This window comes from Bos grunniens, chromosome 1 (assembly GCF_055505025.1).
Source record: "Bos grunniens cultivar Pamir isolate PY7600 chromosome 1, Bosgru_T2T1.0, whole genome shotgun sequence".
Classification (NCBI taxonomy): domain Eukaryota; kingdom Metazoa; phylum Chordata; class Mammalia; order Artiodactyla; family Bovidae; genus Bos; species Bos grunniens.
This window is the reverse complement of record NC_141165.1, coordinates 98,708,145-98,732,396: the sequence shown is the minus strand read 5'-3', so window position 1 is coordinate 98,732,396 and position 24,252 is coordinate 98,708,145. Positions and strand designations below refer to the sequence as shown.

The 24,252-nt window shown below is 43.7% G+C and overlaps 2 protein-coding genes across 12 annotated transcripts in view; both read left to right on the top strand.

Moving 5' to 3' along the window:
* GRAMD1C (GRAM domain containing 1C) overlaps positions 1 to 7,572 on the top strand; it is a 99,358-nt gene extending 91,786 nt beyond the window's left edge. For 5 of the 9 annotated variants that reach the window (XM_086405530.1, XM_086405561.1, XM_086405544.1 and 2 more), the window contains 4 exons: positions 1,173 to 1,283; positions 1,658 to 1,763; positions 4,733 to 4,814; positions 5,911 to 7,572. In XM_086405530.1, the coding sequence (XP_086261656.1) occupies positions 1,173 to 1,283; positions 1,658 to 1,763; positions 4,733 to 4,814; positions 5,911 to 5,948 (337 nt within the window). In that variant the 3' untranslated portion in view covers positions 5,949 to 7,572. The remainder of the gene's footprint in view (positions 1 to 1,172; positions 1,284 to 1,657; positions 1,764 to 4,732; positions 4,815 to 5,910) is intronic. The other 4 variants (XM_086405536.1, XM_086405596.1, XM_086405580.1 and 1 more) reach the window with 1 other exon arrangement.
* Positions 7,573 to 8,375: 803 nt separating this feature from the next.
* On the top strand, positions 8,376 to 23,236 carry ZDHHC23 (zDHHC palmitoyltransferase 23). 3 transcript variants are annotated; one of them, XM_086405706.1, is made up of 5 exons: positions 8,376 to 8,515; positions 9,119 to 9,294; positions 13,925 to 14,635; positions 16,195 to 16,362; positions 18,390 to 23,236. In XM_086405706.1, exons 2-5 carry the CDS (start codon positions 9,152 to 9,154, stop codon positions 18,655 to 18,657), a joined length of 1,290 nt encoding a protein of 429 aa, XP_086261832.1. In that variant the 5' UTR covers positions 8,376 to 8,515; positions 9,119 to 9,151; the 3' UTR covers positions 18,658 to 23,236. The 3 variants fall into 3 exon arrangements, with proteins under 3 accessions (XP_086261832.1, XP_086261843.1, XP_086261824.1); XM_086405717.1 differs by having other exon boundaries at positions 9,100 to 9,294; positions 16,204 to 16,362; XM_086405698.1 differs by having other exon boundaries at positions 9,100 to 9,294.
* Positions 23,237 to 24,252: the final 1,016 nt, after the last annotated feature.

The window sequence follows — 24,252 nt, the reverse complement described above, 5'->3', positions numbered from 1 at the left end:
TACTGGAGTAATTAGTCTGAATCTCAGAGTGTTCTTTTGGAATCTTCTCTGTGAGTCATATTTAGACTCCTGTTATCTTCATGGCTATACTTGGGTCATGGGGTAGTCCATCAGATTTAATTGAATTAGTTCTGACTGGATGATACGCTCTGGGTGTATTTTTTGGAAAGAAATTCTTATATCAGCCTTTTTTTTCTGATTATAGACTTCAGAACATAGAAAATGTTTGTTGTACCTTCAAGTTTTATAAAAGCTTTTCATATTCTGCTTAAATTGATTTGCTGTGACAATTTTGAATAGTATATATTATCTGTGATCTTTTGTATCACTTTGCAGAAAATTTATAGTCAGATATTAAATGTTGATTTTTATGCCATTTCATAGATTTGATTTTTTTGCTACTACCTTAGTTTTCATCTTCAGGATGGGTAAAAGTGAATACTATATATTTTAACGCAAATCAATATTTTAACAGGAAAAAATAAGAGATATGATGTCACCTATGTATTTGCATATATATATAATGAGATACATTCATTCACTTGACATGCTGTTGTGAATACCAACAAAGTAAGCGTACTTAACAAATAGCATTTTATATATGATACCATTGATGTCTGGTTGGGATTTGAAATTTTGTCTAAGTTGAACCAGAAGGAATTTTTGCTGAATGTGCATTTGTTTTGGCTTCCACTGGGAATAAGAGGTACATAATGATCTATCTAAGAGCAAATCCATGTTGATCTTCATTTCCTTTCTGAAGTACAGTACTATGCATGTAGAATTGCTTAAGACAAAAGTACCCCAAAATAGATCTTGAAAGCTAATGTGGTAGATTTCTAGGCTGGTGGTTGCACATCAACACTGGTTAGGATACCTGGCAGAGAGGAGAGACGTCAGGGACAATCCCAACCTGCTTATTTGAGGACTTCATTGTCCTCACATGAAGTTACTTGCAACTAGTTACCTTCCAACTTTTCCCTCAACATCCACTTAGTACTTAAAGTTATTATTTCATACAATAAAATAGGAATAATTAATTTAAATAATAACTAATTGGAAACTAGTCTGGATAATATGCATTTTTGAAGCTTTTGCATGTCTCTTCAGCATTAGCAATGCTTTAGGTCTGAGTGAGAGTGGATTAACCAGGTCTGATTTTCTCTGTCTAGTTTGCTGTTGCTAGTTTTGCTGAATGTGATGCTGTCTCTGAAGCTGTCAAAGATAGAATATGCTGCTCAGTCTGTTTACCGTCTTCATCTCCAAGAAGAGAAATCTTTAAAGTAAGTCTTCCCTTCCACAACCTATTACTTCAATAATTCCTGTGCTGTAGAAAATTTAAGTCCAGTTTTAGAGAGTTTGCTGCCAACTTCTCTTTAGTCATATACTGTTTTGTTTTACCTGCAAATTTATGGGACAAATGGTTTCTGGAAAAGGCTAGAAGCCATTCCCTTGATCTTTCAAAAATTTTAAATTATTTATTTGGCTGTGCCAGGTCTTAGTTGCTGCATGCAAACTCTTAGCTGTGGCATGTGGGATCCAGTTCCCCAACCAGGGATCAAACCTGGGCCCCTTGCATTGGAAGCGCAGAGTCTTAGCCACTGGACTGCCAGGGAAGTCCCTATTTCCTGATCTTAAGATGGTATTTTTCTTTCAGTTTAGCCTCTGATATGGTGTCAAGAGTGGAAGCTGTTCAAAAGAGCAAAGGCCAGACCCATCGCTTAAAAGGAGTGCTCCGTGACTCCATCGTGACGCTGGAACAGGTTGGTACCTCTGTGTCCCATGGTACTTGGTACTCATCCCAGTGATTCAGCTGCTTTTCTGGCTGTGAGAGAAATTCACTATAACATTATTTGAATAAATATCCCTTCTAGAGGCATCTAACCTTGCCAGTTTCTGGATTATGCATTTTATGTATATAGTTACTTTTATCAATACTTTTTTTAAAAAATGGAAATACACTATACTTACCATTGCATACCCTCCTTTTTTCAATTAGTAATGTATTTGAAGGTGTCTCCACATCAGTATGTATACATCTACCTCATTCTTTTTATTGATCCTTCTATATAAGATTTCATGCTTAACATTAGCTCTTTTTATAGAAATGGTAGATATTGTATACACTGCCCATTATTTTGTTTTTATCTATTAACTGTGTATCATGGAGATATTTCTATATCAGCATATAAAGCACTTCTTCTTTTAATAGCATGTAGAATTCAACTGTACATGTGTGGCATAATTATTTTACCAGTTCCCCATTGAAGAATAAACACTTAGGTTATTTTGGTGTTTTCCGTAAGCATTCTCTCTTGTCATCAATATGTGCTGCTTGGTTCTATGAATCAAAACTTAGGATTACCTTTGAAAAATAAAGACTAATACTCCCATTATAAGATTTGTGTACTTTTCAAGTCTCACTGACTCTTTGGACATGAGTTTGAGCAAACTCAGGGAAATAGTAAAGGACAGGGAAGCCTGGCGTGCCACAGTTCATGGAGTTGAAAACAGTCGGACATGACTTAGTGACTGAACAACAAGAAGGACTGAAATAAATATATTTTAGATAATAAGAAAACAACTTTTCAGAATTGAAAAGTAGAGATTTCTATAGTGCCTGTAATCAGGCATTGGCCTTCTGTTGGATAGGTTGTCTAACCTTAGCTTTTCTTTCCAGCTTTCCATCTTTTTTGCCTTTTTATTCTTCTTCCCAGAAATTTCCTCATTTAATCTTTAAATTCTTCTACTGAGTTTTTCAGTTTTTGCTATCACTTTTTTAATTTCAAATTTCTCTGAATTTTCTTTTTTTTTTTTAATGGAATTGTCTGCCTGTGTGGATCCAAATTTCTTAACGTGTGAGCTGGGCTGGTCTACCCTGAACTTCTCAGTAGATCTGGCTGGCCTGGTTGAGAAATCCTGATGTCGGCATCTTTAGGTCTCTACTCTTGACAGTTTCCACAGAGAAGACTCTTTCAATCTCCTCCCTGAAGGATTAAGGGCTGGCTGCCAGCATTTTAGGAGCTTACTGAGGAGAGGGATAGAGGATGCAGGGCGATGGGACAATCTGAGCACACAGTATACATGTTTGTGTGTAATCCCTATTCTTGGTATGTACTGCTGTCTTTACTGATGTCTTGCCATCCTCCTGGCCAGGCTACCAAAGATCGTCTGTTTATCCTGTCCAGAAAATAGGACTTCAGACTTCTGCCCAGGTAGTAGGAGAGGCCACATGTCCAAAAGTTCATCCAGTCATTCTTATTTCAGTTCCTCTTTATTCCCACTTCTAAAGGTACCTGTCAATTCCTGAGACTTTTGAGGATTCTTCAGGGTAGATTTGATTGGTTCTCAACTTTTTCTACTGTTGGCTTGGGATTCAGTGTTTTCAGAGCTGCTAAGTCATCCTTCTTCCTTCCAGTCTCCAAAGTCATGTTGCTCTTGTTGCCTATTCTATCCCCCCTGCACCCACCCTGGCCCGACCTTGTAGATTTATGCCTTAAAAAAAAAAAAAAATCCCTTTACTGTGCTTTTGGTGGGGTTGCAAGAGGGAGAAAAATTGGATGCATGTATTTAATTTACTTCCTCCCTCTTCTGTGTGCACTGCCTTGATTTCTTCCACTGACACTGTCCAAGCTAAGCTCCCAGGGATCTCTGACTTTTAAAGTTAATGTACCTTTTTTCTGAATTTTCATCTTACAGTGCCAGCACTTGACAGAGCTGACCATTCCTCTCTTGAAATATATCTAATCTTCCCTTCTTTAGAACCATGAAAAAACCTAGCTTTATTGTGAAATAGCTTACATACCATAACATTCACTTTTTAAAGGATTTTTAGTATAATCACAAAGTAGTGCAACCATCGCCTCTATCTAATTGTTCAGTTGCTAAGTCGTGTCTGACTCTTTGCAACCCCGTGGACTGTAGCACACCAGGATTCTCTATCTTCCACTGTCTCCCAGAGTTTGCCCAGATTCATGTGTGTTGAGTTGGTAATGCCATCTCACCATCTTATGGGCTTCCCTGTGGCTCAGTGGTAAAGAACCTGTCTGCCAATGCAGGAGACACAGGTTCGATCCCTGGGTTGGGAAGATCTCCTGGAGAAGGAAATGGCAACCCATTCCAGTATTCTTGCCTGGGGAATCCCATGGACAGAAGAGCTTTAGGGGAGGGTGGGGAGGGCTACAGTCCGTGGGGTCGCAAAAGAGTTGGACATGACTTAGTGACTAAAGAACATCAGTAATAACAGACTTAAATACAATTATATCAATAATTATACTAATGAAAAGGGACTACTGTCTAATTCCAGAGCATTTTTATCATCCCCCAAAGAAGCCCTGGAGTCATGAGCAGTCACTCCCATCCCTTACTCTCTCAGCTCCTGATAATCACTGCTTTCTGTTTTTATGGATTTGCCTATTCTGGACATTTCATATAAATGGAATCATATAATATATGGTCTTTCATGCCTGGCTTCTTTCACTTAGCATAATGTAAAACTGCTATTTGCTGGTTAAAACCATCTCCTCTACCTGACCTCATCCTGGCCCAGTGCTGCAGACTTCTGCATTAGAGTCCATTCCCTTCTCCTTTACTGCCCTTTAGGTTATCTCAGCTGCTCCCCTAACTTAGAATACCACACACACCAATGGCTCCCAAAGCATCTGTCTCACCCTGACCTCTTCTCCAAGTCCAGACTCATACAGCCACTTGCTAACTTGGTGTCTTTACCTAGATGCTAACAGGTGCCCCGGAGAAGGCAATGGCACCCCACTCCAGTACTCTTGCCTGGAAAATCCCATGGATGGAGGGGCCTGGTAGGTTTCAGTCCATGGGGTCTCTAAGAGTTGGACACGACTGAGCGACTTCACTTTCACTTTTCACTTTCATGCATTGGAGAAGGAAATGGCAACCCACTCCAGTGTTCTTGCCTGGAGAATCCCAGGGACGGGGGAGCCTGGTGGGCTGCCGTCTATGGGTTTGCACAGAGTCAGACACGACTGAAGTGACTTAGCAGTAGCAGCAACAGGTGCCCCAAACTGATTGTGTCTAAAACAGAATCCAGTTTTCATCCTGAGCCAAACTCAGTTCTCCTCTAATTGAAATAATTTCAAAAAATGATACTATCATCTTCCAGTTGTTCAAGTGAAAAACTTGGTATCATAGTGTATAAGTATATATTTATGGCTGTGATTATTTGTTTTGGTTCTGAGTCCCTCACTAGTCTGTGAGTTCCATGAAAGCAGGAACAGTGCCTATTTGGTTCACCATTATATACCCAGGACTTAGCACAGTGCCTAGCATGTAACAGGTGTACAAAAAATATTTGTTGAAAGAATGAATTTAAAAATGACTACAAAAAAGAATAAGATATAATTTTTGCTCTCAAGTTGTCTAGAATTTTATTAGAGATATCAGATGTCCATGTGTATGATAAAGACTACTTAAAAAAGTACAAAATTAAGCGTCAAAGTAAGTAGTAATAATTTAGGAGTTTAGAGGCAGGATGATTAGGGGAAACAGTGGGGATGGCTCAGTTTTCGATAGGTGGAGATGAACATGAGCATTATAGCAAGCAAAGGCCTGGAGTGGAACTTGAGTTGTTTAGGGGATGGTGGGGAGACCACTGCAGCTTCAGAAACCATTTCAGAAAACAAGCTCCTCACTTTGGATTTTCTGATGAATAGACTTATTGGTAGGTAGAGTACACGGCAGTATGTTGTAGGAAGAAGTACAGCACTGCAGCAAACTGGAAGAGCCCTTTCACACTGACAGATAACCTAAGAATAAGGCATTTGATAATCAGTCTTTTATTTGGGCATCAGTATAGACAATTTTATTAAATGCAAACTTTTGGCATACAAATAATCAGAAAAATTTAAACAATGTGATTTTGAAAATTTTTCTCTGCAGTTGAAGAGCTCACTCATTATGCTTCAGAGAACCTTTGATCTACTAAGTAAGAACAAGACTGGCATGACTATCCAAAGCTAGTGATCTTAAGGACCAAAATGGTAGAGATATGTGGAACCAAAAGACAACATCTTGAAGAAAACCAGAAGATGAAGGATTTGAATGGTCATAGGAACATTTCAATATTTTCTCATTATTCATACTTCTAAGATGAACATTCTTTTTAATAACAGTTATTGGAGAATTAGCCTCTGACAGCCTTAAGAATCCATCCTTTCATTTCTTATACATAATTCTAAGCTGTGAATTTCTCCAGTGAAGCATGAAATATTTTGTGGATTTGAAGTTCTGTGACACAAAAAGAGCTGAGTGGTATGGCCTCATTTTCACAGTGAGGTTTGAAGTTTGATGCTCTAAGTTTATCTGTTAGCACAGAATTAGTTTGCATCCATTAGGCTGTTTTCACAGGTAAACATTAAAGAGGATAAAGAAGACAACGGAAGAAGCCTCTAAATCATTATTATCTTTGAAGGATCAGTTTTCAGGCATATATTATAACATAGCTTTGTGTACTGTAAATATTACAGTGTCTTCATTTATTTAGCAAGGAAATTCAATAGTTGAACCTTTTGAATCTGCATGTTGATGATTATCTGAAAGATTCTTCAGCCATGTCGTGTATGAAGGAAATAGGTGTTTCTTCAGGTGGCTGTCAGAGGTGCAATTAGCTTGCCTCTTCATACATCAAATGGCAGAAGAGTCCACTTCAGAAAAGGAAACATGTAGGATACCAACCCTCAAAATGAAGAACTGTGCTCTGAGTTTTAAAAAGATTATGTTAAAACCTGGGCATTTTAGTGTCGGAGCAAATGCATACTTGAACCAAGCTTGGCTTCAGCTTAGCAAACTTTTATGATGGAAATGAGCCATCTGGTTGAAAATAATTTGTGGATTACTTTTCAGTAGCCACGTATGGCTTTATTTACTCATTCACATGTGGCTATAGTCAGTCAGTTGTAAGCCAGACACAAACTTTAACTCTTTAATGAAGATTTTGGGGGGCATTATCTCCCAATACAAGTGCGCTGACAAGTTGTAAATCAGACAGGAGCTTTGGCTCTTTCAAAGTTGTTAGGCATATGTGTCTTAATACAAGTTATGTCCCTGGAACAAGAGAGAGACATTGCAGAATAATTTGTATATATTCTTACTGTTTGAATAACAATTGCCTTTAAATGTTTTTTTGCCCAGAGTCATCCAAGCCACATGGGATTGCTAAAGTCATTTTTGCGATGCCCACAGAGACAGAAAAGTATTGACTGGATTAGAGGAGAACCAGGTTTCTCTGGGTGAATCCCAACTAACCTACCTACCAGTGTAGGTACCTGGAGGTTTTTTGATAAGGATTTATGAGGTGTCTGACTGTGAGCAAGAATGACTGGATTGTCACTCTAAAACTTGTTCTCTGTTAAGTTCACAAAAATGGTCAATAAGAAGCTGAATATTTTTGTGATGTTTCCTCAAAACTTGTACTTCATAAAATACCTCAAAAGAAAGTTACCAAAGTTGCTTTATAAATTATGACTAAATATGTATGCAGAATTCAATTAACTGTATTTGAGCTTATGTAAACTGAGTATAAATAAAATCCAAAATGTCTAAGTTGTTTTTCTTCTTTTTCTGTCAAACCCTCCCCAAACTAGAAACCCTGTTTCAGTAAAAATATATACATGGGCCGACACGCTTTAAAAATTTTTTGTGCAAAATTAAAACCCAAAAAGGACTCTCATCCTAGGGCAGTTTTTATTTCTAATATGCAGCCTGCTGGTCTAATGCAGACTGCTTGCCGGAAATCATGAAAATGAACAAGTTGGATAATTAACAGATCAAGGACAGGGATGGGCCTTTAAGAGAAGGTTAGCGAATTTGGGGGCGGTACATCGGTAACAATTCGCGGTGGAGAGCTCCACCAACGCCTGTTGCTGTAGTCTCAGTGAGACTGGCCGACCCACGGCTCTCCTGTACTTCGGAAACCCTCCCGGCTCCGGGGTTTCCCGTATTTCCGCCTCCGCGCCTTCCCCGACCCGAGGCTCCCGAGGCTGCCCCGCCCACGCACCGCCCGCAGGCACCCGCGGGGCCGGGCGGGGTGGGGCGGAGGTGCGGGGCCAGCCCGGGGCCCGACCGCCTGGACCGGCTCCGGGAGCCCGAGCTCGGCTCCTCTGCGCCCCCGGGCGCCCGGGCCGCGGGCCGGGGAGGGGCCTCGCTAGGGCAGGGGGGGCCTTCGCACGTGCGAGCGGGCGGGGATCCCCGGCGCCGGGGGCGGGGCACCCGGAAGCTCACGGACCTGCGGCGCTGAACCCCGCCGGCCCGGGGGCGGCGGGGACGCCGCGGGGAGGCGGGAGCACCGCCCGGGCGGCGGCCGGCTGTGGTCACAGGTGGGCGGCAGCAGAGAGCGGAGCCGGGGTCCCCGAGACTCCAGTCATCGCGCCCGTAACCCAGCGGAGCAGAGATCCCGGAGCCGCGTCCGCGCCCCGGGAGAAGCCAACCCTGCTCCTCTCCGCCTCGGCCTCTTTGGCTGTGGCCGCACCTCGGCTCCGGAGCGCAGGTAACTTCCCTCCCAAGGTCATTCTTCGGGCTGGGCGGCGTGGCGTTCTCGGTCCGCCCACGTTCTTGCGATTGACGGGGGCGGTAGAGGCGCGCCCAGCCTGCTGAGGAGAAGCGGGGCTGGACGGCGACCCCGAGCGTTGACCGAGCTCCTCTCCCGAGCCGGGTCGTCGGCCCCAGCGGGTAGACGCTTTGTTTCCGCCCGCAGCCCCGAGGGTGTTTCCATCCGCACCCAAGCTTCGGGCGGGGACAGCTCGGTTCTCCCCAGCCCGCACCCGCAGGTGAGCGCAGCCACCCGCGCCCGGGCTGTCCCGGGCCGCATAGTCGGCTGTCGTCATGGGAACCGCTGGTGCCCAGACGGCGCTGGTCCTGGATCGGGGGTACCTGGCATTGAAGGCAGCTCGGAAGCGGCTGGAGCCCTAGAGCTCTGCGTCTGGCCAAGGACAGCCAGAAAATCCTGATGAAAAGGGGACCACCTCCCCCTCGTTCTCATTTTTTAATTCTCAGGCGTTGGTGGTTAATCAGAGATGGAAGTGGATGTGTTTACGAGATGTGAGTTGTATTCGTTCCACTTTTCTTTCTGAGGGCTTCGTGTGCCTCGTAGTGACAGGTGGAAATCACGACCCAGAAGGGCACTATGAAGCCAGTGAAGAAAACCAAAGCGGAAGAACCTGAATTGGAGCCCCTGTGCTGCTGCGAGTACATAGATCGAAATGGGGAAAAGAACCACGTGGCTGCTTGTTTGTGTGATTGCCAAGATCTGGACGAAGGGTGTGATAGGTAAGCACTGTGTGTTTCTTGATACTGACCCCACCGGCCCTTTTGAGAACTACTATGTATACTTGGCGCTTAGCCATCCAGAACACTAGAATTTGTTCTTCATTCTGTTTCTACTTATCTCCAACTGAAAGTTGTCTTCTGTGTCAAGTGTGAGGGCTTGATAAAGATGAATCATTATTCAGTAGTGCACAACTGTCTGTTCAGCCCAGTTTATTAGGAATTATTATTTCTCATTTAAAGGGAGAAGATGATGGAGAGAACAGGCAGATAATGGAATAGTAGACAAGTTAAATTGTATAAAAAAATAAAATGCAGGCCAGTACAATCTGTAAGTTTAAAATGAACACATTAGTACCAGGAAGTTCCTACATTCTCAGTGGTCTCAGCATTCAGAGACTGACACCTTGGGACTGGCTTGCACTTGGCCACAAAGGGCCTTGAGGGTTGGAAAATCGGTCTCACCCTTCTTTCTGGGGAGGCGATCCAGCAAGAGGCATGATCCTACCCTGGACGGGTTGTTTTCAGCATGAGCAGCAGCACTATCCTGATTGATGGTGTTACATTTGGCTTTTATTTTCACCATTATCCCAAGTGATGAAAATTAACTATCCAAAGAACCAGTTTCTAACATCACTGAAAAAATTTTGTACCAAATAGTAATAACCTGGTCTTTATCCATTTTCTAAGTAATTATATATTTAAAAACTGTTATCACATGGAAAGCATAGTGTGGGGAGGACAAGGATGGTGGATACTTGCTTTCCCCATTGGTAATTGCTGCTGCTGCTGCTGCTGCTAAGTCGCTTTAGTCGTGTCCGACTCTGTGCGACCCCATAGACGGCAACCCACCAGGCTCCCACGTCCCTGGGATTCTCCAGGCAAGAACACTGGAGTGGGTTGCCATTTCCTTCTCCAATGCATGAAAGTGAAAAGTGAAAGTGAAGTCGCTCAGTCGTGTCCGACTCTTAGCAACCCCATGGACTGTAGCCCACCAGACTCCTCTGTCCATGGGATTTTCCAGGCAAGAGTACTGGAGTGGGGTGCCATTGCCTTCTCCACATTGGTAATTACTTCTGGTTTAAAAAAAGTCAATGAAATGGTATATTGCTGACTTACATCTTGGGTATGTTAATCTTGCCATGAGAAGCATTCCTGGGGACTACTGCAGTCTAGTATTCCATAACCCCTTTATAATTCTTCCTTGACAGTGTGTATAATGTCTTATTATTGTTTAGTGCTAAGTTGTGTCCAGCTCTTTTGCAACCCCATGGACTGTAGTCCCTAAGGCTCCTCTGTCTATGGGATTTCCCAGGCAAGAATACTGGAGTAGGTTGTAATTTCCTTCTCCAGGGGATCTCTCTGATCTAGGGGTCAAACCCATGTCTCCTGCATTGCAGGTGGATTCTTTACCACTGAGCCACCTAAAAGGCCCTGTATAATCTTTTACAGGTACCTTTAAGTATAGGTTCTTTAGACTTAGGTAAAATCCTAAGATTTTCCATCCTGAGAAAATGGAGCACTTTGGACTAATGAATGGAGAAATGATGCCTTTTCTGTAACCTGCATCACTCAAAACCACTGCTTTTCCATTAGCCTTCTAACTCTTCCTGCCTCCCAACCCTTGAGACCTGAGCTGCCCCTGAGTTCCCTTCTCTTCATATCCTTCTCTGGAGATGAGCTCCCAGCGTTTCCATAAACGTGCTGCTCTGTATGCCTCCCGTATAATTAGTTCCCATTCATTTCCAGGTCTAGCCCTATTCTTTAAAATTCTAAATTTCTAAAATTGATGTTATCCTTCCTTCAACTGTTCCTTTCCATAATAGCCTAAGTATGCAAAAAATTCAACAATACCACCTGTCCACCAGACTCCGTCATTTGAGTCATACTAGTGTGATCTCTTTTCTCAGCTATTTGTAAGGCAACCATTTTGCCTTTTTGCATTTCTTTTTCTTGATCACCGCCTCCTGTACAGTGTCACGAACCTCCGTCCATAGTTCTTCAGGTACTCTGTCTATCAGATCTAATCCCTTGAATCTGTTTGTCACTTCCACTGTATAATTGTAAGGGATTTGATTTAGGTCATACCTGGATGGTCTAGTGATTTTCCCTACTTTCTTCAGTTTAAGTCTGAATTTTGGCATAAGGAGATCTCTTCAAGAAAGTTAGAGATACCAAGGGAACATTTCATGCAAAGTTGGGCACAATGAAGGACAGAAATGGTATGGATCTGATAGAAGCAGAAGATATTAAGAAGAGGTGGCAAGAATACACAGAAGAACTATATAAAAAAGGTCTTCATGACCCAGATAATCACAATGGTATAATTACTCACCTACAGCCAGACATCCTGGAATGTGAACACAAGTGGGCCTTAAGAAGCATTACTAGGAACAAAGCTAGTGGAGGTGATAGAATTCCAGTTGAGCTATTTCAAATCCTGAAAGATGATGCTGTGAAAGTGCTGCACTCAATATGCCAGCAAATTTGGAAAACTCAGCAGTGGCCACAGGACTGGAAAAGATCAGTTCTCATTCCAATCCCAAAGAAAAGCAGTGCTGAAGAATGCTCAAGCTACTGCACAATTGTACTCATTTCACACGCTAGCAAAGTAATACTCAAAATTCTTCAAGCCACATTTCAACAGTACACGAACCATGAACTTCCAGATGTTCAAGCTGGATTTAGAAAAGGCAGAGGAACCAGAGATCAAATTGCCAACATCCACTGGATCATAGAAAAAGCAAGAGAGTTCCAGAAAAACATCTACTTCTGCTGTATTGTACGCCTGACTGTGTGGATCATTACAGACTGTGGAAAATTCTTAAAGAGATGGGAATATCAGACCACATGACCTGCCTCCTGAGAAATCTGTATGCAGGTCAAGAAGCAACAGTTAGAACTGGACATGGAACAATAGACTGGTTCCAAACTGGGAAAGGAGTACATCAAGCCTGTATATTGTCACCATGTTTATTTAATTTATATGCAGAGTACATCATGCGAAATGCTGGAGTGGATGAAGCACAAGCTGGAATCAAGATTGCTGGGAGAAATATCAATAACCTCAGATATGCAGATGACACCACCCTCATGGCAGAAAGCGAAGAAGAACTAAAGAGCCTCTTGATGAAAGTAAAAGAGGAGAGTGAAAAAGTTGGCTTAAAGCTCAACATTCAGAAAACTAAGATCATGGCATCCGGTCATGATCACTTCATGGCAAATAGACAGGGAAACAATGAAAGCAGTGAGAGACTTTATTTTGGGGGGCTTCAAAATCACTGCAGATGGTGACTGCAGCCATGAAATTAAAAGACACTTGCTCCTAGGAAGAAAACCTATGACCAACCTAGACAGCATATTAAAAAGCAGAGACATTACTTTGCCTCAAAGGTCTGTCTAGTCAAAGCTTTTTTTCTCCAGTAGTCATGTATAGATGTGAGAGCTGGACTATAAATAAAGCTGAGTGCCAAACAATTGATGCTTTTGAACTGTGGTGTTGGAGAAGACTCTTGAGAGTCCCTTGGACTACAAGGAGATCAAACCAGTCTATCCTAAAGGAAATCAGTCCTGAATGTTCATTGGAAGGACTGATGCTGAAGCTGAAACTTCAATACTTTGGCCACCTGATGCGAAGAACTGGAAGAGACCCTGATGTTGGGAAAGATTGAAAGCAGGAGGAGAAGGGGATGATGGAGGATGAGATGGTTGGATGGCAATCACTGACTTGACGGACATGAGTTTGAGCAAGCTCTGGGAGTTGGTGATGGACAGGGAAGCCTGGCGTACTGCAGTCCATGTGGTCGCCAAGAGTCGGACACAACTGAGGGACCAAACTGAACTGAGTGTGATCTCTACGCTTCCTGACGCTACCCCCTGCCCTCCTGAACTGGTTTACTCTCCAGGCGCAGGATGGGTTTTGTGCTGCACTCAGGTCTCTCCAGGAGAAGGCAATGGCACCCCACTCCAGTACTCTTGCCTGGAAAATCCCATGAGTGGAGGGGCCTGGTAGGCTGCAGTCCATGGGGTTGCGAAGAGTCAGATACGACTGAACGACTTAGCAGCAGCAGCAGCAGCAGCAGCTGGTCTCTCCACAGAACGCCTCCTTGCCTTCCTCCCCACCCAGATGAGTACTAGCCAGCATCAAGTTCCAGCACAGATTCCCTTTTCCACAAAGACCCCTGTGATGACTCCACCCAGAAATGTGTCCTCTCTTCTGAGCATACTTTACAGTGTTGGCCTGTATAGTTCATTGGGCGATTTTATTATTTTGTCACTTATCTAATATTTCTTGAATTCCTGTGTTGTCTTCACAACTAGATTGTAAATGGTTTTTTTGAGAGTTTTATGTCTCGACACCTACCCAAGTCTAAACAGTACTTAGGTGGAATATGTGTGTATTCCCTTGTATTTGTTCCATGTAGAAATAGTTCTGTTAAATATCTAAATATTTTATCATTTGAATTAAAAAATTATACATGAATCTGTAAGGCTCTTGTTTAATAGTAAGGAAGTTAAACCCTTGGCCTTTGGCATCTTTTATCATTTACCTTGCTGTCTGGCCTGCAGTGTGGGGTGGTTTTTAATTCAACAAACATGTACCATGGGCCTTCTCTGTGCTCTTTCTGAATAGATGGATCACGTGTAAGTCCGTGCAGCCTGAGACCTGTGAAAAGATCATGGACACGATCTCAGACCGCCTCCGGATTCCTTGGCTTAGGGGAGCCAAGAAAGTTAACATTAGCATCCTTCCCCCACTGTTCCTGCTGCCTGTCTTCCTCCGAGTGGCTTCCTGGCATTTTCTCCTTGGGGTGGTGGTTTTGACCTCCCTCCCCGTGCTGGCTCTGTGGTACTACTACCTCACTCACAGAAGGAAAGAACAGACTCTGTTTTTCCTGAGCCTCGGACTGTTCTCTCTGGGCTACATGTACTATGTGTTCCTGCAGGAAGTGGTCCCCAAGGGGCGTGTGGGGCCCACTCGGCTGGCTCTTCTTACCTGCGGGTTATTGCTCATCCTCTTCGCCTTGTACAGAGCCAAGAAGAATCCAGGCTACCTCAGAAACCCAGCACACAATGACAGGGCTCTAAGTGGCAGCCAGGTCGAATGCCTGAACAGAAAAGGGCCTGAGAAGCCCAAGGGGTTCCCCAGCGCAGATCTGTCTGGCGGTCTCAACAACCGCGCACCCAAGGATGAGACTAAGGACTCCCCGAGGACGTCGGCCGGAAGCCCGGCCAAAGGGAAGGACGACTGGTGCGCCAAGTGCCAGCTGGTGCGGCCAGCCCGGGCGTGGCACTGCCGGATCTGCGGCATCTGTGTGAGGAGGATGGATCACCACTGTGTCTGGTATGTTGGAAAGATCTGGAGGCTCGCGGAGCCTACAGAAGCCCTCCTGAGACTCGCGGGGCGTGCTTTCCCTTTGTTTCCATCCTCGTCTCTCCCGCTCCCAGCTTTACACCTTGTAGATATTTGTGGGCTGTATATGGTGTTGCCACTTAGTCATCGGTTTTTCGAGCTTCACAAATTTAGTTCTTTTCAGTCATTTCCTGAAGGTGTTTTTTTTTTTTTGGGCTTTCTCTTCTTAGCTGCCCCTCATTTTCTCCTTACTAAGAGAGAGGTATCTACAGTTGAATGACATTTAAAAAAAGAATGTATTAGAAGTAATACAGGTGCGTCTCCCTCACAGAGCTTAGGAACATGTTCCTGTGCCTCTAGGTGACTCTTATCCTCTGACTGTGTATTCTTCCATCATTTAGATGTACCAGTGATTTCTAGTCTACATTCTTAAGGCTCTTCCAGATAATTCCCTATCTGGTTATCTGTGCAGAAGTGGGCTTTTTTGGGGCACTTCTCTGCTGCCCAGTGACAAATGAGGACACCTGAGGCCCGTAAGATGTGAAATGTGACTTTTAAAGAAAATGTTGCAGCTTCACTGACTAAATCTTAAAAGGGGTGTGATTCACTCAGATATGAATGTTCTCAGTAGCTTGTTCACAACTTTCTTGCTCTTGAGGCAGTCACAGTCAGTGAATTACTCTTTTTACGCCTAGCATTCTGATCATGTTCCACTCTCCCTCTTAGAAGGGGATGTGGAAAAGGGTGCTGACCGCCCGGACGGCACAGAAGCGGACCTTAAGTTCAAGGCTTGTGAACAGGGACAGCTGTTTTTCTGGGGCTTTGGGCTTTAGGAGTAAACAGGTATTTTCATTTTTAGGTTTTCTTCTTCTCTGTCTTCATCATTTATTCTCATGTATGCCTGTGTATGTGCGTGTGGGGTGGTGGTGGTCCATTTGCAAGCGCTGGTTTGCAGAGGGCCTGACAGCCTCGCTTATGAGATCTCTGCCCATGGATTATCCTGATGTGCCCGTCCACGTGCCCTGCAAACGGCCATGACATGGAACTCTGTACATGACAAGTAGTCTGCATACTATTGAGCTGTTCTCCAGCCCCACACTGCATTTCTAACCTCCTGGAATCTTTTATTAATATATGTATTTAATAGGGTTTTTTTTCCCACACTGTGTAATACTTCTGATTTAGCATTTTTAAGTTTTTATAACTCTGATACCATCTTATCCTTATGGCAGTGATGACAGTGTTAACTCTTAACACTGGGTGACAGACCTCACTAATATCTAGAAAGATTTCTTAGCTGTGTTTTACTTTTCACGTACTCTTGTCCTTAAACTAATGAGATGATTTCTCTTTGCAAAGATTAGAGAATGTAAGAGTACATCTCTCAGCAGACAAAATTTTAATTCCCTAAAAGTGGAAAACAAGAGAACATATTTTTTTTAATAACTGAAATGCATACTATCCCTGTATTAAATGCTTTCTTGTTTATTGAGTTACATAGAGAACTTTTAAAGACATGTTTGCTTTCTTCCCCCTTGTGCTGTTTTGAGGATAAATAGCTGTGTCGGAGAATCAAACCATCAAGCATTTATACTTGCCCTTTTGGTCTTCCTGCTCACCTCGGTGTATGGGATAACGCTGACCTTGGACACCATCTGTACAGACAGAAGTGTCTTCACAGCTCTCTTCTATTGCCCTGGAGTTTATGCAAATTACAGGTGAGATCCCCATACAGGGGCCCCTGGAAGAGGGAGTGGATTTGCAGTCAGCATAAGGGGCTGTGATCTGCGGCTGGGTGAGGAGTTCTCACCCAAAACACGGGACAGGTTCTAGGGGTGCTGGGTAGCCCCAGAATTGCTAGTACACAACTGTGCACTGGATATGTGCATTTTTCTCGGGTGATGTCACAAGGAGCACTGACCTTAAAAAGTGAGAAACTAGTGCTCTCCAGGTAAGACCAGGCTTACTCAGGGACTTCAAGTGACCACTGGCATGCCAAAGGTAGCTGAAACTGCAATAACTCTCAGTCTCTGGGGATGAGTATCAGGGGATGTTTCACTTCATTGCTGCTTTCTGGTGCTCTGTAGCCCAGTCTTAATTTATTGCTTCTGACCCTTTTCTGAAATGCTTACAATCTCTATAACCTTTCTTTTCTATTTAACCTCCATTGATTTTTTTTTTCTGTTCTACTTTTTTTTTTTTTAATCACCACTCATGATCACTATAGTATCTAGGTCAAAATTTCCTTCAGCGTTTTTAGGTTGGGGCCCATTTATCTAATGTGAGGATTGCCATGTTTTAACAGAAGCTGGAATTTTTTTAGCTTTGGCCTAGCCCCCCATCCCCCTCACTCAAAACTCTGCTTTAGGACATTTATCACAAGCCACTAAGAATAGTAGTTACTGAAGAATTTCACCACCTATGAAGACTCAACATAAAGAGGAAAGGACACTCTTAACCCGAGGAGGGCCCGTCTGTTCTAATGCCCATGAATGTCTGGGTCTGTAATAGCAAGGAGCAGAGCTGTCCATGGACTGGTACAGACAAGCGCCTGGGCAGACAAAGCAGACTGTCCTGAAAACAAAGAGTGAGAAGAAAGCAAAGGACCTTGAGGGTCCTTGTATGTTAGTAAGCATGAGTTTTTAACCTGTGGGCCTCATAAATGAAACGAGGAACATAGTCCAGCTACTATGTTCTCAGTGCTGTGGACCAACGATTCACGTCTCCTCCCTGGGTCTTAGTTGTTCTCATCTTTGAAGTGCTTTAATCATCCCTTTCAGCTTAACAGTGAAGATTCTGAACCAGTTTCCAGCTAACTCATTTGCACATGTTGACCGAAAATAACCAATTGGCAGACATCAGATGAGCTGGAAGGGGCTTTCTTGCCCCATGGGGTTTTGTTTGGTTTGCAGAAGTGGGGTTTGAAATGTGGTTGTGCTCCTGATACTCCTGCGGAGCTGACCAGGAAAGGGCTGCCTGTGCGGGGAGCTGTCCTCTGACTTGTGCTCAGCAACCTGAGAGGACGGAGATGAATAACCTCAGCATTGCTCATCAGAGAAGGCAATGGCACCCCACTCCAGTCTCTTGCCTGGAGAATCCCATGGACAGAGGAGCCTGGTGGGCTGCAGTCCATGGGGTCGCTAAGAGTCGGACACGACTGAGTGACTTCACTTTCACTTTTCACTTTCATGCATGGAGAAGGAAATGGCAACCCACTCCAGTGTTCTTGCCTGGAGAATCCCAGGGACGGAGGAGCCTGTTGGGCTGCCATCTATGGGGCTGTACAGAGTCGGACACGACTGACGCGACAGCAGCAGCAGTAGCAGCAGCATTGCTCCTGGGTTCCCACCAACAGTTCCTGGAGGGACGTTTTCGGCAATCTCATGGCGCCTTTATTTTCTTCTGCATTGAAAACAATTTAGGAATTATTCATTCAGCAAACAGATTTTGAATGGTGTTGTGTCAGGTATTGTGTTGGTTGTATGGGGGCTGCAAAACACACAAAACGGTCCTTACTGTTCCCGTTTCACACCCTAGAAAAGGGGGCACCAGTAATGATAAAATAGGACATCTTAATAGTCATAAATGAAGCAGGTATTGGCATTCCGAGGATGGGAAAGGTGGGGTAATCAGAGAAGGTGCCAGAGTCCTTAGGAGTAAGTACTGTGTGTGTAAAATGGTACCATGCGGACGGCTTTCTCAACGCGAAGCGTCGGCCACCCTGACCTGCCTTTCCCGTTCCCAGCTCGGCTCTGTGCTTCACCTGCGTGTGGTACTCTGTGATCATCACGGGGAGCATGGCCTACATCTTCCTAATCCAGCTGATAAACATCAGCTACAACGTGACCGAGAGGGAGGTACAGCAGGCCCTGCGACAGAAGACGGGGCGCCGGCTGCTCTGCGGGCTCATCGTGGACACAGGCCAGTACAATCGGGGCTTCCTGCGGAACTGGCACCAGTTCTCCACCCTGGGCGCGCACCCCTTCCACCACCCTGCCGAGGACATTGTCTGAGTGCCTTCTGTACGGCTCCAGGGGTGGGGGGTGGCTCCTCCCTCTGCTCCCTTGCGTCGGACACTTCGGTACACGCAGGATGCTCATGTTTATCCCTTGTTTCCTAAAGGCATTATAGGGCCATGCTCAGGTTTAGGCGCTGGACTGGGAAGAAATGAGTTTTTCTGACTTGATAACTTAAAAAGAGATTTTTATATCTAAGAGGTAAAAGTAGAGCCATTCCTTTCCAGTCACCTTACTAACTAAGTCACCATAAGTTGCGGATTGCTAATGCACAAACGGATAGAAGCAGTTCCCACCCATTACTATGGGAGAAAGAGCCTTGGATCAGGAGAGTTTCTAGTCCCTCTTTCAATTCTGAATAGCCATTCGACCCTCAGTCAAGCCCCTTCGCCGAGTCTCAGGTTTACCTGTCAAGTGGGTACTGATGCCTGCCCTGGCTACCTCACAGAGCGGATGTTGGGGGGCGGGGGTCCCGTGAGGGATGGGTTATGTTAGAAAACAGAAAAAACAACTAAAGCACCAGAGAGGTATGAAGTATTATTAGGAGAATCCTAAGACTGGAAAAAATATTTGTAGGTCAGAATACTGAAGCTAGTATTATTGGAGTAATCCGTTTTCAGCATTTCAGAGTGAAAAACAGATCCTCAAATACCATGTTGTACAGTTAGGGGAATTTCTCTTTCTGAGGTATTAGATGTTAACTACTCAAATAGATGACCAGATGGATTTATGCTATCATCTGATATTGAAAGGATAGTTGATGATTTTAAGCATAATTATTACTAGTATAATGTACAGTGGTCATGAGTTTAGGTGATGAGTTCTTATATTTACCTTACTTCTTATGTATGTATTCTGTTTGGATTTACTCCAGGTAACTCCAGTAGGCATCAATGTTTTTTCCTTCCCATGTTTTGCCTGGTCAGGTGCTTGCACACTTGTGACAATGACTGGACAAGAACAGACACTCCTGTGGGAAACAGTTCACTCTCTTTCTGGGTAGGGTGGCTGGTTATATCAAGGGCTTGACGTTTTTGTTCACGTAAGTAATTCAGATACTGTCAGCAACAGCACTAAGTTGCAAAAACCAGTCTTTTGGCTTTCACATTGTTCTGGCATGAGCTCTATTTGAGCGGCTGATTGATGTCTTCCCACTTAACTTGCACCTTCTTCTCATTCACCTTGCCCAAGATAGAAGTGTCTCACTGGGAGAGAAGAAACAGGGTATATGTGGTTTCCACTAATTAATAGATTACTGTTCTTCCCTAGTTCTTCCTAAATTGTTTCTTTAATCATATCTCAAAATGGAAAATGTATAAAGGATTAACTATTTGGCATGGGCCCATTCTGCCATAGAATTAAGATGAGGCAATTGATATCACATGGGGAAAATACCCTCTTGAAATACTTGGTTTTGTACCTGTACTTCTTTATAAAACCCCAAAGAATTCATGAGTTCTTAAATTTGCCTTGGCTTATAGCTTAACATAGGAAAAATATTTCCAGCTTTTTCAGTCTTTCTGTGTGTGCTGCTGTAGCAAGAGGTTTATAAAGGTCGAGAGGAAACATTGCTACTTGTACATCTCTGCCCTCTGCAGCTGGCACCACCCCTAGTCCTGCCATTAATCAAGGCTCTCCTCAAGACACAAACCACATTTTTATACAAGCTTGTCATTGCTCTCCCCAGAGATGGACTGTTTAATGAATGATAGACTCCATATTACATTGATGATGAGCCAACGAGCAAGTCTGGGGATGTTAGCAGTCTGTGGTTTGTATAGTAATGCCCTATCCCTGGCCCAGAATCAGGCATTTATTTGGAATTCATTGGAGCTGATATAACTAATTTCTTTATGTATGGGTTGGAGATAAGAGAGAGTAATAATGTCAAGGACAGCACACGTGGCCAGAAATCTCTGATTATAGTCTCCTGAATGCCAGATTCAGAGCCAACTCAGATTGTTTAGCAATTGATAATAAAATTAACAGAAATGTTAGGATAGTCCGTAATCTTGGCCTCTGGCCAAATCTTTAGCAACAATGAAAATACAGTGTGCTGAAGATGTGTGTCTGCTCAGAGGCTCAGTTGTGTCCCTTTTGTGACCCCATGACTGTAGCCCCCCAGGCTCCTCTGTCTATGGGATTCTCCTGGCAAGAATACTGGAGTGGAATGCCATTTCCTCCACCAGGGGATATTCCCGACCCAGGGATCACATCTGCATCTCTTACATCTCCTGCATTGGCAAGCAGATGCTTTACCACTGTCGCCACCTGGGAAGTCCCCAGCTGCAGATGAGGAGTACTCAAAAGACCAGACTGATCTGAGAGAATGAGGAATGATCACCATCTTTATAACAACACACCCCCAATAGGGTTACCTGGATGGGCAATTCACTGTTTTCCCTCACTCAGATAAGGACTTTCTTTGCATATTATTCTGGCTGATTGCAATTAAGGTGCTTGTTTGAAGTTCTTTGAGAACTTCATGATTGGCAGTTTATAGAAGAAAGCACAAACCTTTGCAAAGCTCAGTGGTTTTGTGGAGGTAAAAGCCTATTGAAGTATTTGCACCAAAAGGAGCAGCAGCCAAGGGACTATCTGTGAGCAGTTTCTGTAGACTCTGAGACGTCCTTTAGCTGTACTCCTGGACTTTCAAGCCTTTTTACCATCTGGAACCATATGAGGGATTTTGTTCTTTTAAAGGACAAGGTCTCTGTGAATGAATGATCCCCAGAGAATGGTGGTGGTAACCGTGGGGAATTGCCCAGCAAACCTGAAGCCCATAGTTTCTTGGCCATAGGAGCAGGCTTGCCCCAATGTGGTGCAGACAAGTGGGTCTCCCCCTGTCACCCCACATCCTCAGCCTCTGTTAAACATACTGGACGTGGAGTTTACTAAATGATCTACTGTGATCTGACCACTTATATTATGGTCATGCCACTGTGTCCTCTTCCTGGGGAAGAGAAAGTGTTCCACTTGGAAGAGGGAGAAACCATTAAGGATCAGGACTGCATAAAGGGAGAACATCCTTCAATACTCAAAAACGTTTCTTATGCTACCCAAAGAGTACTTTGTGGTTATTGCTGGTCACACCTGAAGCAAGCTGACCATCCGTTGACAATGCCTTTTTGGTAGGTTTCTCTGATGCTGCTGAAGTCAAGCCTTAAGTGTGTTTTGGGAATGCTGGGCTGCCCTTCTCATGTCAGCCACCCGTGTGTGTGTGTTTAGGACCCTGTAAATCTTTGCTTTCCAAGTAGTGGTGGTTTCCTTGGGTGAATGAAGTACTTGTCTTCCAGTGTACCATCTGCCTAGCAGAAAGACTGCTGCGGACTTCCTCTTATGCAGTAGTCCTTGGTACTTGTAACATTTTTAGCAAGAAAAAATTTTCTATACTAGAATCTTCCACTGCCAGAAGACACAATGCTGGTAAGGTTCTCTGTAAGAGTGACCATTTGCTTAATAGGCTATTTCCTTTGGGTAGGCTGTTAGCCTTTTTATTATAAAACTCAACTTATATAGGCAAAAATATGACATCTTGAAGCACAGTTTTAACCAGGATGTTTAAAAATTAATGTTTTGTGAGGTTTAAGGTCTCTTTAAATTAGGTAAGTAGGTTTATATGACAACTTCATTTTAGCCATATTTTGGTATCCTGTATTTTAAAAAGCATTTTCTCAAATAAGAAATGGATAATGGAAACTTTTGCTTGAGGCACCTGTTTGGAAAATGGTTTTCTCATCAGCAGCTTGACAAGTGTGCCATTTTGTATTAAACATTACAGATGTGATGCAGGTGGTGAATGAGAAGTAAGCTTCACTTAATGCTGAAGAAAATTCAGTATGTTCTTGTGGATGTTTGTTGTGACTAATACAAACTTTTTGCAAAATCAGCTACATTTAATCCTGTTTCTAATGGATAGTTATTCCCACTTCAGTTGGCACAAAGCTTTTCACTGTAGTAGCAGCAGCAGGTCAAAAACTGGTTGAACAGAGACCTTCTTTAGGGGTTGTGACTATTTCCGTCAGGCCTGTGACTCGTCACTACTCTAACCTTCCTGATGGCATCTTTTACTTCTAGAAAAATCATACTTTTAAGAGCAAAGCTTTAAAACCACAGCTAGTCTATTCTAGTTATGGATGCAACTAAAATCTGCTGTTTCTTCAGATGGTGCCACTGACAAGATGCTGTGTTACAGAACTCACAAACTCATCATGTTGTGATCCTATAGTCTGCGTGATTTTGACCGTTTGAGTTGTTAGGGCTTCTGAGCCTTTTCATTTGATTGCATTTCTGGGTCTGATTTTAGACTAGAGGAAGCCCAGGAAAATTTATTTAATATTATATTTCATATTTAATGTAACTAACTCAGCAACGCTAGAGGGGATTTCTGAAGCCAACTCTGGAGGCTGTGGGCTAAATGTTTTGCACTGTTTTTATACTTGTATTCGTATCCTCTTATCACCTCAGACACAAGGCCTTTCAAATGGAAATTTAAAGACTGACTGCCATTCATGTTAAATAATGTACTGTGACCAAGTTGTTTAAATGGAAAATAAAGTGCTTTCTCTAAGGAAAATAGTTGATGCTTCTTGGTGTGTCTCCTGAACTCTTGAGCCTTAAGAAAGGCCTGCATTAGAGCTGGGCTGCCTCTCTGGCTACCTGTCCTGTCCACGCTGTGGATGGAAACTGCCCCCAGCCCTCAACTGTTCTTTTCCTTGTGGTTACTTTTCCAGTTGTCTAGGCTGGGGGTACTGCTTATTCGGGCATTGTACTAGCAACAATGTTTCATTTGTTTTTGGCTGGGCAGCATGTGCAAATTTAGTCCCCCAGGGATCAAACCTGCCTCCCCATCCCCCCTCCACTGGGGCTTGGAGTCTTAACCACCTGACTGCCAAGGAAGTCCAGCAGTAACATTTTAAATCATATCTTTTTTAAATTGGAGGCTAATTACTTTACTTTGCCCACCTTTTGGCCTTTGGCCACCTGATGTGGAGAGCTGACTCATTTGAAAAGACCCTGATGCTGGGAAAGATTGAGGGCTGGAGGAGAAGGGGACGACAGAGGATGAGATGGTTGGATGGCATCACTGACACAATGGATATGGGTTTGGGTGGACTCCGGGAGTTGGTGATGGATAGGGAGGTCTGGCGTGCTGTGGTTCATGAGGTCACAAAGAGTCGGACACGACTGAGCGACTGAACGGAACTGAACTACTTTACAATATTGTAGTGGTTTTTGCCATACACTGACATCAATCAGCCATGGGGGTACATGTGTCGCCCATGCTGAACCCCGCTCCCACCTCCCTCCCCATCCCATCCCTTAGGGTTGTCCCAGTGCACCAGCCCTGAGCGCCCTGTCTCATGCACTGAACACGGACTGGTGATCTATTTCACATATGGTAACATACATGTTTCAATGCTATTCTCTCAAATCATCCCACTCTTGCCTTCTCCCAGAGTCCAAAAGTCTGTTCTTTATAGCTGTGTCTTATTTTGCTGTCTTGCATACAGGGTCATTGTTACCATCTTTCTAAATTCCATATATATATGTTAATATACTGTATTGGTGTTTTTCTTTCTGACTTACTTC

Bases quoted from the DNA above. Each gene is read 5' to 3' on its own strand.
- ZDHHC23 (XM_086405706.1), top strand. From the start codon at position 9,152: ATGAAGCCAGTGAAGAAAACCAAAGCGGAAGAACCTGAATTGGAGCCC. The intron at 9,295-13,924 runs GTAAGCACTGTG...CTTTCTGAATAG, and splicing joins CTGGACGAAGGGTGTGATAG to ATGGATCACGTGTAAGTCCG. The intron at 14,636-16,194 runs GTATGTTGGAAA...TGCTGTTTTGAG, and splicing joins ATGGATCACCACTGTGTCTG to GATAAATAGCTGTGTCGGAG.